The sequence below is a fragment of the Pyrus communis genome, chromosome 5 (genome assembly GCF_041283825.1).
Source record: "Pyrus communis isolate YQ-2024b chromosome 5, ASM4128382v1, whole genome shotgun sequence".
NCBI lineage: Eukaryota > Viridiplantae > Streptophyta > Magnoliopsida > Rosales > Rosaceae > Pyrus > Pyrus communis.
In genome coordinates this window covers 7,186,985-7,206,274 of record NC_142569.1, presented here as the reverse complement: position 1 = coordinate 7,206,274, position 19,290 = coordinate 7,186,985, and the positions used below count along the sequence as shown (strand labels likewise).

Sequence of the window (19,290 nt, the reverse complement as noted above, 5' to 3'; positions counted from 1 at the left end):
TCTGAGTTGGTTGCATATTCCTCTAGTGAGCGACAACAAGAATTGTTTAACAAAATTGATAATCTTGCATTATAATAATATTTTTTAAAGAAATCTCGACGGTTCGTTGTGACTCTTTATTTAAAAAAAAAAATCAAAGTTCACATCTCATAGACTAGTAGTGGGACCATGGTGTTTCCTTTTCCAAATGGTTTTTTTTTTTTTCTTCTTTTTTTTGTCAGTTTTCCAAATGGTATTAGGTAGAACGTAATCATCGACGAAGACTTCAAACTTCCCATTGACTAAGACGACTTATTGACTTATGTTCTTCTTTAACTCAGTTGATGAGCAAGACTCGATCACTCAGGTATTATCTCCTCCTCTCTTGATCATTTCTATAATTTAGGTTTCCTGTAAAAAAAAAAAAAAAAAATTATATTCGAAATCATGAGGTTTAATTGAATAATTCAGGTTTATTTTGGGGTTTAATTTCCACATTTTTGCAGATTTTGTTAACATGGATCGTATGATGAAGGTAACTCCAGCATGTCCTTCCAGTATGGTTGCTTATCTGATCCTTGTTTGGTCCAAGGCCATGGACTACTGCTTACTGCCCACGATACGATTTCTCGTGTCGGTCCTCGACGGATTCTTCATACGTTTCTTATCAAAACCCGTGGCGCTGCAGATCGAAGAGTACCACGGCACGAGCACGCGTAACAAAGTCTACGATGCGTTAGATCTTTACTTGAAAGACAAGATCAGCCCTTCAGCTCGGCTTCTCAAAGTTTCGCAAGCTCGTAAAGAGACTAATTTCACCGTCCAGTTTTCGAACAACCAAGAGTTTGATGACTTGTACGAAGGGATCCAGCTGAAATGGAAATTCATTTCCGTTTCCAAGAATTTCAAGTACAATCCAACTTCTTCTTCATCAATTAACAATGTTCCAGAGAAAAAACAATATTTTGAACTCGTGTTTGACTTGCGACACAAGGAAAAGGTCATGAATTCTTACTTGCCTTATGTTATGGAGAGATTTAAGGCTATGAAAGATGAAGGCAAAGTTGTGAAGCTGCACACACTAGTGAGGTTAGATGCTTTTAAGATCAGATGGGAGGCAATCAATCTTGAACACCCGGCAACGTTCGAGACAGTGGCCATGGACCCGGAGCTGAAGACTGCGGTTGTGGAGGACTTGGACAGATTTGTGAAGAGGAAGGAGTTCTACCAAAGAGTGGGAAGAGCTTGGAAGAGAGGGTATCTTCTGTATGGCCCTCCAGGAACTGGAAAGTCGTCCCTGATAGCTGCCATGGCTAATTACCTCAAGTTTGATGTCTATGATTTGCAACTTACACATTTGAAAACGGATATGGAATTGAGAAAGGTGTTGCTGGCAACAACAAATAAGTCAATCCTTGTGATTGAGGACATCGATTGTAGTCAGCCGGCGGTTCAAGATCGGAAACAAAATAATTATGGCATAAAAAAGCCCGAGTTTGAAGGCAACCAGGTTAGTAAAATAAGATATTGCAAATGATAATTTAGTATTTGAGGTCATAAAATAAGATATTGCTCAGTAGTTGTGGTTCATCGTGTTAGCTTATATAAATTGGTGGTCAATTATCCGATTGATTAAATTTTTAGAGTTTAGTAGTTGTCTAACACTGTTTTAAAACTTTTAGAGCGTAATATTTTACAAATTTTACCTTCATCAAAAGATATGCAAGTGATTTAGCATTTGAGGTCATAAAATTAGAGATATTGTTCCGATGTTGTGGTTTATTGTGTTGGCTTGATATAAATTATTGATCAAATATCCGATTGCTTAAAGTTTTAAAGCTTAAGTGTATAAAATCTGTTCCAAGTGGAAGGGCTGCACTTATTCCATATATATCAAACCTACCCATAGTATAAAACAAGTTCACCAAAACTCAGTACAATGTTTTATAATCGGGATGACTTTTATAATCAGTACAATGTTTTATAACATGCATCATATATATATATATATATATATATATATATATAGGAAGTCTTTAAGGGAAGTGATCCTCATTTAAAAAAAAAAAAATGGGGTCATCTTCTTAACTGTTAGATTTGGTTTTAATGAAATCCTGTGGTTGAGATTCTGTGGCCTGTGATTTAATCTCAAACACAAAATTTCATTGAAGTCAAATTTAATGGTCAAGAAAATGTTACTTTTTTTTTTTGAAAAATGGGGATCTCTTCCCTTAAAGGGCCTGTGTGTATGTGTGTGTATATATATATATGTGTGTGCGCTCGCGCGCGCGTCTAAAAGCGCTTTTCATATGATTCCTTTTGCTTTTGTGCACAGCTTACCCTATCCGGACTACTAAACTTCACAGATGGGCTGTGGTCTAGTTGTGGAGAAGAGAGAATCATTGTATTCACTACCAATCACAAGAGCAAGCTCGACTCTGCATTGCTTCGTTCTGGACGAATGGACATGCACATCCACATGTCGTTTTGCACGTACGAGGGCTTCAAAACGCTTGCTTGCAATTATCTCAAAATCTGTGGAACCCACCCTTTGTATGAGAAGATTGAAACCCTACTGCAGAAAACAAAGGCCACGCCTGCACAAGTGGCAGAGGAGCTAATGAAGAGTGAGGAGGCTGAAGTTGCACTCCAAGGTCTCGTCACATTTCTAAAGGAAAAGAAGAACAGTGTGAAAGATGAATATGAGGATGACGACGATGATAATGATCATAAACAATTAACGTACTTTATTTGATAAGGGTCAAGGGATTCATCTTTTGTTTTCATGCCCTAGAGATAAGAATGAACGCCGCAAAACTGATCCATGTCTAAGCCACATCCTTTAGGATTTGAGCTCGAGGTGCAGTGGGTGAAGAGGACATCTTTAACCACCAGAGCAATCCACCACTTGCCTACTTTGATTACGCTACCAATTTTCACGTGCCCTTGTTCAATGAAGTTCCAAATGAGGGCATTCCAACTTGTTATTTAAAAAGGAAATGTTAAAAATTTTATTAATATAGTTGCTGCATGCATAAGTAGAACAGACCTATCTGTGATTCTGAATCAAAAAATAATCTATCAATACATATTCCAACCCAATTAACAAGCTTCTAAGATCTCAATTGAGTTTAAATGTGATTTTAAATTACCACCCTTTCATGTATCCAAGTGTAAATCCGTATATACTACTGTAGAAAAACAAAAAAAACAATTACAATCCAACCTAATGAAAAATGGCTCGTCGTCAATCTTTCAAATACATGCTTGTATGCACAAGTAACAAAAGAGAAATGAGACAAAGTAGCATTATCATCTTCTTCTTCCAATTGAAAGGCTTAATCATCTGGTGTACTTGAAACACGGCGTTTTCTAGCCATGGATCCGGAACAGAAAAGAACGGTTTTGGAGGACTTGGACATGTTTGTTGAGAGCAAAGAGTACTACCAAAGGGTGGGATGGGCTTGGAAGCAAGGGTACCTTCTATATAGTCCTCCAGGCACTGAAAAATCGCCCCTAGTAGCTGCAATGGCTAATTACCTCGAGTTCGAAGTCTACGATTTGCATCTCTCACATTTGAAAACTGATTTGGCATTGAGATAAGTGTTGCTGGCAACAACAGATGAGTCAATTCTTGGCACTGAGGACATAAAATATAAGCACAAAAACTGGTCAGAAGGTGGTCAGGTTAGTATTCTGCCACAAGAGATTTGGTTATAATGCTTTGGCATTTGCGGTCATAAAATGATTACTCAATTTGGGCAGATTCTGTTAGGTATATGAAGCTTTAAATTTGATGTTTTAACTGCATGTCCGATTTCTTTTTGTGCGCAGCTTACCCTATCCGATCTACTAAACTTCACAGATGGGCTGTCGCCAAGTTGTGAAGAAGAGAGGACCGTTGTGTTCACTACCAATCACAAGAGCAAGCTATGCACATTGCACATCCACACCTCTTAATGCACGTACGAGGGTTTCAAAACTTTGGCTTCTATTTACCTCAAAATTTATGAAGACCACCCCTTGTTTGAAGAGATTAAAACCTTACTGGAAAACACAAAGGTCACTCCTGCACTCACGATTAACTGAGTTGAACTTCAGCATTCATCAGCCACATTTCATTTCTACTGATTTGATACTGTTCTTTCATTTATCTAGGAGCTAAAAGTCTCACGACAAAACTCAAAGCATGTTTGGTATTTTATTTCAATCCAATTTTTTAAACTCAAAAACAATTTTTAAGTTGTAGGCTTTAAAAACTTGTTTGGTATTACTATTTTTAAAAAATGAACTCAAGATTAACTAAAAAATATAGTATATTCTTTAAAAACACAAAAAATGAGTTTTAAGAGTTTTTAAACTTAAACTCACTCATTTTTTTTTCCTCCTCCCCTCTCACTCCAAAGCTATCTCTCTCTTTTCTTCTTTCTCTCTACCCTTCTCCTTTATTTTTTTTACCTTTTTCGTCTCTCCTCCAATCCGCTCTCATTATTTTCTCGGCTTTTTTCTATCACTCCTCTTCCTCTCTATCTCCTCCGATCCTCTCACTTCTTTCTCTTTTCTCCAATTATCTTTTACTTTCTTTCCTCCTCTCCTCTTTCTCTCTCAACCCTCTCTTTTTAGATCTCTTTGTCCAGTTTAAATTGTAAAATTTAAAATTTTTAAATCGCATACCAAACAAGTTTTTGAGTTTTAAAGGAAATTGTTTTCAAGAAAAATAATTTCCATTTGATAGAATAATTTGAAGCTGTACTTTCATTTGTTTGCAATCGTAAATGTAAGCCTCAAATGTCGGATAAGGACGCTGAGCTTCCAATGTGCATACCTTTGAAGATGGTAATAATAATATGAAGTATGAATACTTAACTACAGAAAAGTTTGATGACAAAACAATATTTGGTACTTTAAACACAGTACTGCAGAGGAAAGTAGGAGACAATACACAGCAGCAAATTTAAGGGGAAAAACTTAACTTTTCCGATATTAAACATGACGAGCATTCCCATGTGGCCGGAGGGATATACCTTGATAAGAAATTTGAGATGCAGAATTAATTTTCATCCTGCTCATTATATTCGAACGTCGACTGTATAAATTTAGTCAGCAAAACATTCCGGAAATAAAGGCTATACGCAGGTCAAGGTTGTCACCATCTTCTCCTTTGAAGAGAGTGTTCTTGTAAGGTTTACCACATTTGCACAAAAAATTTCATCCCGTCTTGTGGGAAGCTTTGGTCGGCAAATGATGCCTTTGTCGACGAAGTGTTCTTTTAATTAAGGTTTACCATGTTTACACAGAAAGAAATTCTCTGTCGACAGAAGTGCCAACTTTCGGGATATTGATTCGAGACAACATAGTGCCACTTGTTCTGTATGATGACAGAAACTGGATCTCATCCTGTCTTGGGCGAGCTTTGGTAGGCAAATGATGCCTTTGTCCAACCTAATGCAGTGGTAGCCAAAAATTGTGTATGTTTTATGCCTGCGCCTGCTTATTACTTTTGGAGCCAATTCCAATCAAATTTGACCATTTCATATTTTTTTTATCGGTTTTGCCTGAAAGGGGAATATCCACAAGATTACAGGAGGGCAATTCAACAATGTTCATGCGTAAGGAATCCATGGCCTAAGAGAAACCTATCTCCTGGTTCATCATAAATTGACAATCAAGCCCCATGCGGCTAAGGCCTCAAAAAGCTATATCGAGCACTATGGAAGACGCGATATCATCAACTTTTGTTTCAGGCTGGGCATGGCTCCCGAGCGACCTTCTATATTTGATTGTAGAAAAGTTGATACCAACCTCTGACTATATCCGGTTTGGTGCAGTTTGTAAGCATTGGCAATCAGTCGCTTTGCTTCAGAAGCAGCGGCGCCTCAAATCACGTCAACAACAGCTTCCAATGCTGATTATTCCCAGCAAAGACAACATCAACGATAGGCGTGGCTTGTATAGTGTCACGCATGGTAAGAATTGTGGCTTTGAGTTGTATGTGCCGTACAACAACAGGTGCTGCGGTTCTTCCCACGGTTGGTTGGCTTGTGTGAATGACAATTTCGGGGTAAATCTCTTCAACCCTTTTACCAAACATACGATTCTCCTTCCACCACTAACCGAAGTCCCCCAGGACATACGCAAACATGCTTATAGAAGAGATCACTACATTAAGAAGGTTGTATTGTCTGCAGACCCTTCTTTGTTTCCAAATGATTACGAAGTTGTGGTACTTTTCGATTGTCATGGAACCAGAATGGCTCATATCAAGTCAGGGGACAATGCTTGGACTCACATAGATCAAACAATCAGATATTTTTATGGTCTGCATCAAATAATAGGATTCGATGATGTACTATACTATAGAGGCCAGTTTCTTGCTGTTAGTCGGGAGGGTGGAGTTTTTTCGATTAACGTTAGCAATGGCTCAACTCATAAGCCTCATGTAAGCATAGTTTTACCAATAGTTCCAAGTATTGATGACAAAGCATACCTTGTGGAATCGTCCCAGGGAGATCTTTTGCTGGTTAGGAAGTTCCAAAGTTTGAATTACAGTGAGTGTTTCATTGAAAACTTTAGCTTCAAGGTTCAATCTGTTCAGTGCTTCCGGGGGTAGAACTGGACCCGAATGGATCCGGGAGATTGAGAGTATTGGAGATGATGCTTTTTTCATAGGTGAGAACCAGTCCATGTGTGTCTCTGCTTCGAACTTTCCAGGATGTCAGCCGAATTCCATATACTTCTGCATTGATGATTGGGTGGGAGTAGAAGCTCAAGGACCTCTTGACATGGCAGTTTTCAATTTGGAAAACAGAAGATTTGGAACACGTTACTACTGCTTAAGCCGTTCGCAGAAGAACATGCCGCCATCTATTTGGATTTTGCCCACCATGGTGTGAAAACGATGTTTTGTATGACAGAATAACTTCAAGCTCTTCCATATGATAGAATAATTTGAAGCTCTATATTTCATTTGTGATTCTAATAGTAAGCTTATATTAATAGCTTGTTATGTTTTTTTTTCCTTATACAAACGATATTGGGGGAGGAAAATACGAACACGGAACCTCGGCTGCAAGAGTAAACGCACTTAACTACTCCAGCTTCAAAACCTTTGCAATTTGTGTTATGCTAGTCGGGAGGGTGGCGTTTTTTCGATTAATTTTAGCAATGACTCTCCTTTGTATTAAGAATTTGGCCATGTTGAACCATACAAGGAGAAAAAGTCATAACCTTTCACATTGGTTTTGCTGAAATGAGAGAATTTCCACTTTGTAACCAACGAGAATTACAATTCAACAATGTCGATCACGCCTAAGGAATTCATAGTCTACTAAGAAAAGCCGCTTCCTCATACCTCATAAGTAGTCAATGATCGAAGATTCGAAATCCAAGCCTAAAAAAGTTATGTCTACCACTCTGGAAGATACACCGATGCCCTCGGCTTTAGGCTGGGCATGGCTCCCGAACCTCCTTCTGGATTCGATACTAGAAAAGTTGATACCAATCTCTGACCATATCCGGTTTAGCGCGGTCTGCAAGCATTGGAAATCAGTAGCTTTGCATCACAAGCAGCAGCGCGTCAAATCACGTCACAACCAGCTCCCTATGCTCATGATTCCTACCAAACACAACAGCGGCGAAAGGCGTGGCTTGTATGGTGTCACGCAACGGAAGCCTTACAACTTTGAGTTGTATGTGCCGTACAAGAAGAGGTGTTGCGGTTCTTCCCATGGTTGGCTGGCTTGTGCAGATGACAATTTGGCAATAACGCTCTTAAACCCCTTCACCGGACGTACCATTCGCCTTCCACCAGTCACGGAAGTCCCACCGCAGGCAGAAACATTCAAATGTGATTACTACATTAACAAAGTAGTATTATCTGCTGACCCTTGTTTGTTTTCAAATGATTATGAAGTTCTGGTACTCTATGATCATGCTGGACACAAAATAGCCCATTTTAAGTCGGGGGATGACGGTTGGAGTCACATAGTCATACGTACTGTGATCGGATTTTGCGATTTAATTTACTATGAAGGCCGGTTTCTGGTTGTTAGTTATGACGGTCTGGTTTTTTCGATTGACACCAGCAGTGGCTCGACTGCTAAACCCGATATAATCCTAGTTGTAAAACATGCTCCACAAGGAGGAGCAACCCTTGTCGAATCGTCCAGTGGAGAACTATTGCTCATCCGGAAGCTTGATGTGTTTGATTTTTGGTTTGGTAAGATGACTCAGAGCTTCAAGGTTTATAGGGTGGAATGTGCTTGCGGGGATAGACCAGAACAAGTGGAGGAGATTGAGAGTATTGGAAATGATGCTTTGTTTTTGGATTACACTGCATCCATGCGTGTGTCTACTTTAGACTTCCCTGGATGTCAGCCGAACTGCATATACTTCGTCGCTGATGACTGGACAGGTCATCTTAATGAAGAACCTCAAGGGCCTCTTCACATGGGTGCCTTCAACTTGGGAAACAGAAGAACGGAAACGCACCAGTACTGCATCGATCGTCCAAAGGCAAACGTACCAGCATCGATCTGGATTTTGCCCACCATTGTGTGAAAAGATGCGACTCAAATTCATCAAACAGATTTCACTGCTGTTTACTGAATCTATCATCTCATCCGTAGCTTAACGCCGAAAAAAATGTATTCAAATTGCAATTGGCTTCCAAAAACAGTATGTTTGAAATTATTTGTCTTCAATTTGTGGCACTTCATTCTCGATAAAGAACATTTAACAAAATTCCAGATCTGCTACAACACCGAAGGGCAGACCGAATAAAAGAACGACAAAACTTATCATTCATTATCCAGATTGAAACAACAATCCCTCTAAAATTGATTACTCATGCGGAACAAAAGCGAAGTAAATACACTGCATAAAAGTAGAGAGGTAAATTTGCAGTTTTGACTACTCCCGTTACATTTTGTGCAGCAGCAATTCATCCGGGTGAACCGCCTGCTGCCATTGGCCAGGATCAATCAATGTGCATCTTCTTCTTCACAAAACTTGGTGTACTTTTCTGCGTCCAACAATTTATTCAGTTCACCACTATCGCTTATCTCGACTTTCATTATCCACCCATCCCCATACGGGCTTGAGTTGACCTGGTTCAGAAAAATGAATCGAACGTTACGACCAGGAGGGGTGAATGGTGAGGAATCTTTGCTGATGTGTCTGTAATGATGCAATGCTCGTACCACATGCATAATTTAACAGAAGTAAGCAAATCTCCAGCAGTTTAAGGGAATTTTCAAAGCTGAAGACTTTTGATAGTTTGGAAAAAACTTAAAGAGAGTTAAAAAGTTCTCGCAAGACCACTAACTTTACTTTAACCCAAATAAACCTAATAGAATGCAAGTGTCTTCAACTGTTTATCCAAGCCTTGACTGTGTCAAATATTGCGGAGTGGGTAAGCTTAAAACCAATTAATCATTCAGAAATAAGTTTGTTCAATCTTTCAGGAAATTTAGCAAGACGTCTTTTGTTTCTTGACTTCTCAACAAAAGATGGGGCATCAACAACATTTGTGATGTTAATTTTGAAGCACGTCTCTATTTCAGATATAAGAACTTACCCGAATTACAAGAGGTAAAATACTAAAACAATAACGGCGACAGAAGTAGTGAAAAGCTCACAACTGAAACCTGGTAGTCAGTTTTTATGCAATTATTATACCAATGGTAGAGAAATAACATAGGATATGGGAACCTACCAAACCAGGGGAGTTGCTAAGCTCTTCATTGACTTCAGTCACTTTTCCTGACACAGGAGAGTAAACATCACTGGTTGCCTTGACACTTTCGACTGCTCCAAAGCCTTCACCCTGCTTCACAGCAGCCCCCATTTCTGGCAACTCAACATACACAACATCACCTAAGTGATCTTGCGCATGATCAGTTATTCCAACAGTCGCGGAGTTTCCATCAACTTTCACCCACTCATGAGAATCAGCATATTTGAGATCCTTCACAACTGCAGTAAACAGAAAAGTAAAATCTGAAACCACCACAAAGCTACGGAAAATTTACCAGTTGAAAATCCAAACAGGAACCTAATTAAATAATTCCATCTATCAACATACTAATAGCAACTTCTTTCTGAGCTTTGACACAGAACAGAATACCTCATCGGATAAAATCATTGGGGAAAAACAGAACAAAAATACTTTTTTTTTCCTTTCTTTTTTGTCATGAAACCAACTCTGAGAATGTTTTAATTGGTTTTTATAGGCAGAATTGCAACGAGAGACGGAAACAGAGATCCATTACCTCCTAAACAAACTTTTAGCTCATTCATAATATACAACGGATATTTTTATCTAGACGCGAACTTGTAATTCAAACAAACGAAATGAAAGTCCCGAATATGTATACGCCTAACATGATTCAGACTTTCACAGTACTTCACAGTTCACAACTGATGCCAATTCCAATCAAACAAAAACAACAGTTGAATCATAATGCACAGATCATTACACCTCACACTAACATCAACAGATGCAGAAAACGCAAAAACCAATTACCCTCTTGAAAGACTAAATCCACAGCCCACATCAAATCAAACCATTTGCCAAAACACACACACACACACACAACCAATCAGGAAAAAAACAGATCTTTTATAGCTACATGATGGATCAGGCATTTCAACAAACACATAACAGAGATCCACATCTTCACCAACACCAAAACCATGTTACAAAATACCAACTTCTCAATAATCCCATGATTAATCAATAAAATACAAGCAACCCATGTTCAAAAGCATTCATCTTTCTCAAAGATTATTGCAGAAACAATGAAGCAAATCAGAAAAAATGAAAAAAATGATCCAAGAAAAGTGGGAAGTCAGTGGTTTTTTTGTTGGCTTACCAGAAGCAAATCCTCTGAAGGTGGTTTGGATTCTGAGGTAGGAAGCCGCCCTTGAAGCCCACAGCAACCTTGAAGCCATTTGTGAAATCCAACACAAGACAAACACTACGCTGTCTCACCTTAAATATAAAAACTTCACTCCTTTTTTTATATGGTGCGGTTGGTAGGTGTGCTTTTTCATTTATTTCCTCTTTCCCTAATTATTTTTATTATTACAAAAAAAAAAAATTAATAATAATAATTTTTTTTTTTTAGTATATGGTACATTTGGAATTAAATCTAAAAAATAGAAATACATAGAAATAATATAAAAAAACTAATAAAAAGAACTTGAAAATTTTAAATTTTAACGACAAGTACAAAATAAATGGTAAAGTAAATAGTATCATAATTGATTTCTTAATGTAACAATATAATTTTTCTGAAAAATGAATCGTATCAAAATTTTTTCATTAAAACCGTCAAAAATATATTGAGAAAATATTTTCCAAAAAAGAAAAGTAAATGGAGATACGAGGTGGTGGGTCAATTTATCAACAAACCTAATAAGGCAGAAGTTGGTGAGTGCCGTTGTGGCAGTGCTATTTTCGGATTATTAATTAATTATAATAAATTAATTTTATATTGTATGTCACATGGTTGTATGGAAATTTTGTAAGACCATGGTTTTCGTAGAAGGCTCCAATGATATGACATATGAGCACTTGTTTCTGTTGTGGAAATTTACATGTGAAACCACAATCTGACCAAACTTTTTGTTCACTTTCCTTGCTTGTCAATTGTCATGTCTAACTAGCCTTCATGTACATTCGTGGGCGTGTGCAAAAGATATTTTTTGAATTACAGTGTGTTACACACGATTTATGCGTTTTAAATGTATTTATATGCTTAAATTAACAAGACTTATGCGTTTTAAATGTATTTATATGCTTAAATTAACAAAGTAAATGAATAATCTTAGATCATGCTATAAGAAACCTCTCATCAACTAATTAAAGCAGCTGAATCCACATAATAAAATCGGTCGCTATAAAATTTACATTAAGAATAGAGAAAATAATATTTAATAAACAACTGATTGAATCACATTATTGCTAGCCTATTGTGAATTTAAGTCCACCCCTCCCCCTTAATGTAGATAATATTGTTTGTTAAAAAAACAAAAAATCACGTGACAACTAATTTAATCAAATTATTATCCATGTGCGAAAGACTTTTTTTTATAACCGGCATTAACCAACATTACATGTCTCTTAAGATGTTTTTGAACGTGTTTAAAAATAGAGAAAATAATATTGAATGAACAGCTGATTTAATCATATTATTGCTAGCCTATTTTAAAGTACTAATTAAAAAAAAAAAAAGCACAAAAAATTAATTATTAATAAAACACTATTAAAATGGCAAAAATACCCTTGCCTTACTTGATGGATTATTTCGGGATGCCTTTGAAGTTTTTTGTCTTGAGGACATTTTTGTCCAAATTATTTTGTTCAAGCTTGGTGACACCATAAGCACTATTCACCTTTTGTGTTGGCTTTATATATAAGATGAGGATGGAGTGCGAAAATCGTTTTTCTTTTTTATTATGGTCGAATTAGGCCATAATTTTTCTATTAAGTATGTGTTATGTTAGATTGTTAATTTGATCTATTACTCATTTTTGTGAAATTCTTGCTACTCTCAGGTGCTATTCTAAAAATTCCCAGCAAGCTCCGCCAACTTAGGCACTGGGTGGCTAGTTATCGGCTCGATTAATTCCTACGTTTAACAATTAAATAAGGGTACCTAGACTTGCCTAGGCACCCATCTAGGTAGTGACTCTCACTTAGCAAAAAATTAGATAACTTTTATATTGCATTTTATTTTTTCAATAAATTGTAAGAGACTTCTTAAATACTTGGATGAACACTTATTATATGCTTGTTCTCCATATTTTCAATGTGTTCTAATAGTTTATAATCTATGACACTTAGGCGTTAGGCCCCTACCCGCTGCCCAACTAGCACTTAACGTTTTTTAAATCTTACTCTCGTGTGAACTGAACATAATTGCAAGAGGAGGACGGAATAATAGACTTCCAAGATGGTTGAGTGACCGAACTAACAATTTAACAACATAACAGTTATTCGTGCATGTTAGCTTCTTTCTTGCAGTCTTTAGTCACATCGAGAGATATGGAGCTTGAGCGTTTTATCCATGAGCATACCTTAATGGCTAATGCTTTCTGATGATTTTGATGAAGAGATGGATGGTTAGGATCAGAAAATGTATTACTTTGTGATCTCTTGAACACAAAATCCATCCATCAAATAGTTAAAACATCCTGACATCTTGTGCATAGTTCTAATAACAGTACTAACCTGCTCGGTTTGATCATCGCTTGAACACGCTCCAAGAAATACTTTTGCAGTTCCGCCGTCTGGATAGCAACCGGCATCAATCATTTCTTCGAAAATTTCCCAGCACCTTGTGTACAGTTTCTTTCTCGAGCATGCTCCAAGCCGCGAAGTCCATGTCACGACATCGGATTTCAAGTTTTTGAGTGGAAGCAACTGAAAGAGCTCTTCCATCTTGTCGAAAAATCCTGCCCTTCCGTATATGCTAATCAAGATGTTGTATGTACTGATATCAGCTGCATAAGGTCCTTTTTCCATGGCTGTCAAAACTTCCTCCATCTTTTCTAACTGACCTAGACGGTCATGCAGATTTAACATGCTGTCGATGACAAAAGTGCACTCTAGCTCCAGCCCGGACACTTGCATCCGTTAACAATGTCCTCACATTTAGCTACGTTGCCAGCTTTGTAGTAGGCGGATAAAAGTAGCATATGGGATTTCTCTGTCAGGGTTATTCCTAATCGCTTCATCTCTTCAAACGTAGCTTGTGCATCTGATATGAGAACAGACTCGTTCGTTGTAGTTTCAATCTCAATCACAATTGTGCCTTGAATCAATTTCATCTCATCATCATGTGAAATGAGTAAAGATCAAATTATTTCAAGGCAAATGAGTGAAAAGTATGAGGTCTGTTTGTTATTGTTTACCTTCATGAAACCAATGATACAGAAACAGTATGCATTCAGAAGCCGGGAGTCAGAGAGTGAGTGAAGGGAGAAGGAGCTCACATGAACGCTTGGAAATTGGAGGAGGAGGAGGAGCTTCCAGTCTGGTATTCTGTGAGAAGAAGATAGTGTTTGATGGCATACAGGAAGGGTGAGGACAAAACGTCTGAATTTTCAAAATATCTCACACCTTATACATATAAAGGACAATACAACATCTTATCTTTCTTTTCTCTCTCTTGTTCTTACTTACCCGCCTAGCTTTAATCCAAATTTTAACCATCTGTTAATTCATCTTGTGCTAGGTTAACGATATGCCATTCTTAAACAGAAAATGTCATTTTGGAATCGCTAACCAACTAGTTCCTAGCGTAGTGGTACTTATTTTAGTGGTAGAAGAGACATCAAGTTTAAATAGAAAATAATGCCGAGGTTGGTTCGAGTATTTGGGAATGTATGCGAATGTGAAGTAAATTCGTTCTCGGCTATGAGCTAATGGGAATAGCAAGTACGGTTTTTGAAAACAAAAATGTTATCAAACGGCCCGTAACATATTGAAAATTAAGGATGGTAATAACAGATTTAAGTTCCACTTTAAATTCATAAATGGAGAGTTAATAAGCATTGTACAAATTTTGGGGCCAAAGCAAATGTGTTAACGAATTTCAAAGCTGTTCACAATGAGCTCAGGAATTGTAAGGCTTAAGGCTACAAATAATGGCAATACAATGCTGCTTGAGCTCAAGAAGTCTGCGACTCGGTTCCTAAAGATTCACAGCACAATCATATACCAAATCGTTCTTGCTTAATACGCAACCATCTTGCAACATAAATTGGACTTTTAAAAGTTTTTCTTCTTTCGAATTTTCCGCTGCAACAGCCACACTACTCAACCTCAGCCAAATAATCTTCAATCTCTGCTGGGGTCAGCACTCTGCAACAAGGTAAGCATAAAAATTAATTAGAAATACACTCCGATGATGGGCAATCAGCAATCATTTAAAAGTACCAATTATGATTAAAGGACACTAGTGCGGTGTCACGGGCTTGGCACACACCTAATGTGTTCATCTCTTCGGTGTCTATACCAAGTACTTTTTTTTTTTTTTTCTTTTGAAACTAGTGTCTCCGGATCTTTGACCCCGACTAATCACTAGGCCCCCCCCCGCCAGACCCCACAACATTTGGGAAGCAAGAAACTCTAACAATTGCTAGGTGGGCACCTTGAGAGGGGTCGAACCCCAGACCTCTTGGTAGCAAACCAAAACAAAGGTTTTGGGTCTAAACACAGTCCAGATGCAGTTACCCCTTCTTTTATAGCAGTTTCAACTCTGTGAAATCAAAGCTAATCCTTTGGCATTTAGCTACTTTAAAGTTGAGTAAGCTGGCTCCTTGGACCTAAATAAGGGTAGGGGGAGGTGAAGGGTTCTCTTCTTTAATGCGTTGACATAATACTTTTATTTTTCATTGGATTTTGCATGCCACGTGTATGTTAACTAACATGCATCCTATATCTCGCTAAAGTATTTTCTGCAATCTAAACTATATTTAGTAAATTGAATTAAGAGCAAAGATGCCTCGGCAGGAAGTAAAGATGGAGCTTAACCTGAACTTTTTGTCTGTGCCAATAATCCCAATCTCAATGTTTTTCCCTGAGATTTGTCCTTCAAATCTGCATCAAATATGAAGCAACTACTTATACCGCTGACAGATAAAACAAAGTTTCTTCCACTTTCTGTGGCTCCTAAGCCTTGCGTATGTATAAAAGAAAAAATAAAAACATAAATTCTGGAAGTTAACGGTTATGTTGTATACCCTTCCTTCAAAGTCAAAATAGCCGTGTGTACAGCATCATCAAGCTCCATATCTTCAGTATACCTATTAGAAAAGAATAATAAAGAAACACACTTCACATTTGAGGACTATAAAGAAATTGAGGCCGAAATTTTAATTTTATTCAGCATAAACCATGTCCGACTATTCAACCAGAAAACAGAAAAACATGTCTGAGTACCTCTTCTCAAGAAAAGTTTTTGCGTTTGAGACATTCTTCCCCATTGCAGAGGCTTTCCATGAGAAATATGAACCGGAAGGATCAACCTACAGAGAAATATAAATTAACCATATCAATAGTAGTAGAATTAGCAGAATTAGCTATCATGTAACTGTCAACATAGGACAATATATAATTTTCATAACACTACTATTCCTGGCAGGAGTTTCTCCTCTCCGACCATCCAAAATAGAGTTAAGATTCAAGAAAACTAAACGCAAACAGAAGTACAACCCATTGCATGAAGAGGTTGAAATGACTAAATCAGCTTAAGCAAGATTACTAACGGTCAATTTAACAACCCAATTTTTGTTAAAAGTAACACATTCCACATATTAGATATTTCTACGCCTGCACAAATTTTTTTTTAACAAACTAACAAAGCTAAATATTGGGCAGCAGCAACCCAACCAAATATGTTACAAGAATTTGTTCCAAACTCTGTCAACTTTAAATCGAGATGTTCTTTCCATAGATGGCATCGTAATTTGCAACCAGAAACAACAAATAGCGAAAAAGTTAAAAAGAAAATAACACATTGGAAAATGAAAATACCTGGTATAGTTGGGGACCACTGTCATCAAACCCAGCAACCAGAAGAGATACTCCAAATGGCCTTACACCACTACAAAAGAAGGAACGAAAAATACTTCAGTAAATTTTATAATATGAATATCCTTTAGTTACTCATCTTCAAGTTCAACTACTCAAACTCAGCTGCAATTGCCTTAAATAATAAATCTCACAAGCAGGAACCCTTATGAACTTTCAAAACTTATACTTCTCATAATTTATCACCTTTTATATTCTCTCGTCTCACTCTCACACACACAAGCAGTATCTTATACTGTTTCCCAAGACTTGCAATTTTGTAGTGACCGATTGCAAGTGTTTTAGTTATAATTCCAAACACTAAAGATTTTGGAAAAGGATCCAATATCGTACAAGACATTCAAAGTACTTGGTACTCAACGCTTGAAAAAGGTCATTTCTTCCACACTTGAACCCATGAGCAATCAGAAAATTATTGTGGGTCCAAATGTTCGAGAAAAAACCGCCCATTCAAAGAGCACCTTACACCTGTAAAACCTGACTACAAAGTGTTTACCATGGGTGACGTTAAAAAGCTAACATCATCTAGAGACCATTGGTCACAGATATGACGAAAGAATTTCTCAATGTGATGAAAAATGGGCCTAGGCCTTGTGTATCAAAAAATGAACCACAATTTATATAGATAAATAAAGCGTGATAATTACCCAGATTGCGTGAACTCCTGCATAACAGCCGCAGTTTCCCTCACAAGTTGAGTAACAGGGATAGGTTCCTAGAAACATGATGGTTTTACACAAGTTATAACCTTTGCAATATACAAGAGCATCTTATTATTATAGTTCGCAAGAACTTGACAAGGGAATGATGACCATTTGTCACATCACATATTAAAAATAAATAATCAAATAGGAGAGGAGAAAAACTCAATACCTTATATAATCTGTGATATTGTTCTGCCTGCTTCCTGCTTTTTCGGACCAAGACTCGAAAATCAGGACCCATACCGCTGCAGGAGAGAAAGTAATGGTAAGAATACCTGTAGACTGAATGAAGATAAATAATAGATTCAACAAGGACACAAAATATTAGGACACTGGAACTGTTGTTAAAAGACAAAAGTAAGTGTCTCGTGTCAATCCAAACGTGATCATTCAGAAGCCAGAATTGTAGTCTCCAAATGCAAGTTCATGAATGCAGTGTCTTCTACATTTCTTCATTTAAACTCTCACTTATCACACAGTGTTGCACATCCAACACATGACCCATCCTCATATCAATAATATGGTCCTTTAAAATCTATATATAACAGTAGAAAGCTGATATCAATAATATGGTCCTTTAAAATCTATATATCACAGTAGAAAGCTGATCAAGTTTCTCTAAACTCAAGGGTGTCGAATTCATCACTAGAGTAATACATTCTCTTGAAATTGTAGGTAACTCGATATTCCTCTAGGCTGAGCTTTCTAATGCTAGCTATATGATATTATACCCAAGTCTCTAATACACATGACCTTGTAAACCATGTTTAGGGGCCCAAGGTTATAGAACTTTACAAGAAGAGCAAGGACCAACGACTAGAAAGTCCACAAAACGAAGCATCATTAATCATCCTTACACTAAGTATTAGATGCAACATCTTCTTTATGAAGGAACTCAGTACTAAGAAAAAGCAAGCCTCGTGACATGAATCAGCCAGAAAGCAAACCTGTAAACAAGTCCAATATTGGGTGTCAAACTCTGTATTTTTTGAACCTGGCCAAAGAAAACATAATCATTAGAAACGACCATCTTAGAAGAGAAAACTTGTGTGACTCTGAAACTAAGAAAGTAGAACAATTTACAATGCATCACAGTAATGACAGTTTATTGTAAAACAGAGCTCTAGAGAAAGAAAAAAAATTGTTCAGACCAGGAAAGGGGAAAATTAACTATGCCGATCATACCATACACAAAAGAAACAACCCTATGAAAACAAAATGTTGTTCGAGCAAATAGATATTATACAACACACGGTTGGAGTTCCAAAAGTTACACAATGCTAAAAGTGATACAAACTTATAATCACCATAAGAGTCACTCACTACAAACACTAAGCAATATAACTAACATAAACAAATATAATGAATATTAAAATAAGATTGTTTAATAAAATTGAAACTTTAAATGGAAAACATAAAGAGTGACCACGAGTGGCTTACGGATGCTTCATCAACCAAGATTGAAGGTAGCTTCTTCTCGGTTGCAATAACAACCCCATTAGCAGCTGCAGTAACCAGGTAAACACACAATTAAACAACCCAACTTTTAAAATTTCCATTCAACTAAATACCAGATAATACTTTTGAGCCATCAAAAAAATTGATACCCAAATAAAGAATCCATCTTTTCATCCAGATTCTACTAACATTTCAACAAGGAGATTCAGCAAACCGAATGGATTGTAAGTACTGAGTGCATTATTACCTTTGATCCCGAGAGAGGTTTGGCCCGACCCGACTGCCGTCAAAGCGTGCTCGATCTGCACTAGCTTCCCTGAAGGACTGCTCACCATACACCGCAAATAAATCAGAAAATACAAAAACCCAACTAAATTTCCAGAGAGAGAGAGAGAGATACCTGAAAGTGGTGAGAGAAAACGAGTACTGGCTGTCTCCCATTGTTTTCTAGAGAGAGACTGAAGCTTTTCTTACTTTTTTTCTTCTGAGAATCGAAGAAAGAGAGACTTGAGGTGGCTTTGGCAGAAAGAACAGATGGGGGTCTAA

The 19,290-nt window shown here is 37.3% G+C and overlaps 4 protein-coding genes, 1 long non-coding RNA gene and 1 pseudogene across 6 annotated transcripts; 3 read left to right on the top strand and 3 right to left on the bottom strand.

The window, feature by feature from the left end:
- The first annotated feature begins 228 nt into the window (after positions 1-228).
- LOC137726283 (AAA-ATPase At5g17760) lies at positions 229-2,997 on the top strand. The gene is made up of 3 exons (XM_068465185.2): positions 229-346; positions 486-1,489; positions 2,315-2,997. Exons 2-3 carry the CDS (start codon positions 497-499, stop codon positions 2,732-2,734), a joined length of 1,413 nt encoding a protein of 470 aa, XP_068321286.1. The 5' UTR covers positions 229-346; positions 486-496; the 3' UTR covers positions 2,735-2,997.
- Positions 2,998-4,805: 1,808 nt separating this feature from the next.
- Positions 4,806-6,896, top strand: LOC137722896 (putative F-box protein At5g55150; annotated as a pseudogene).
- A 448-nt stretch (positions 6,897-7,344) lies between these two features.
- Positions 7,345-8,538, top strand: LOC137724659 (F-box protein SKIP23-like). The gene has a single exon (XM_068463400.2). It carries the CDS (start codon positions 7,345-7,347, stop codon positions 8,536-8,538), a length of 1,194 nt encoding a protein of 397 aa, XP_068319501.2.
- A 106-nt stretch (positions 8,539-8,644) lies between these two features.
- On the bottom strand, positions 8,645-11,013 carry LOC137725693 (glycine cleavage system H protein 2, mitochondrial). The gene is made up of 3 exons (XM_068464463.2): positions 10,854-11,013; positions 9,695-9,954; positions 8,645-9,086 (listed from the first exon to the last, which is right to left on the bottom strand). Exons 1-3 carry the CDS (start codon positions 10,930-10,932, stop codon positions 8,961-8,963), a joined length of 465 nt encoding a protein of 154 aa, XP_068320564.2. The 5' UTR covers positions 10,933-11,013; the 3' UTR covers positions 8,645-8,960.
- A 1,926-nt stretch (positions 11,014-12,939) lies between these two features.
- On the bottom strand, positions 12,940-14,133 carry LOC148696647 (uncharacterized). 2 transcript variants are annotated; one of them, XR_015962444.1, is made up of 2 exons: positions 13,900-14,133; positions 12,940-13,799 (listed from the first exon to the last, which is right to left on the bottom strand). It is a non-coding gene; the product is annotated as an uncharacterized LOC148696647 (long non-coding RNA). The 2 variants fall into 2 exon arrangements; XR_015962445.1 differs by having other exon boundaries at positions 12,940-13,745; positions 13,900-14,075.
- Positions 14,134-14,498: 365 nt separating this feature from the next.
- LOC137724505 (proteasome subunit alpha type-2-B) lies at positions 14,499-19,286 on the bottom strand. The gene is made up of 11 exons (XM_068463246.2): positions 19,145-19,286; positions 18,992-19,068; positions 18,727-18,791; positions 18,234-18,280; positions 17,456-17,531; positions 17,230-17,297; positions 16,526-16,595; positions 15,932-16,017; positions 15,733-15,795; positions 15,524-15,589; positions 14,499-14,851 (listed from the first exon to the last, which is right to left on the bottom strand). Exons 1-11 carry the CDS (start codon positions 19,183-19,185, stop codon positions 14,803-14,805), a joined length of 708 nt encoding a protein of 235 aa, XP_068319347.1. The 5' UTR covers positions 19,186-19,286; the 3' UTR covers positions 14,499-14,802.
- Positions 19,287-19,290: the final 4 nt, after the last annotated feature.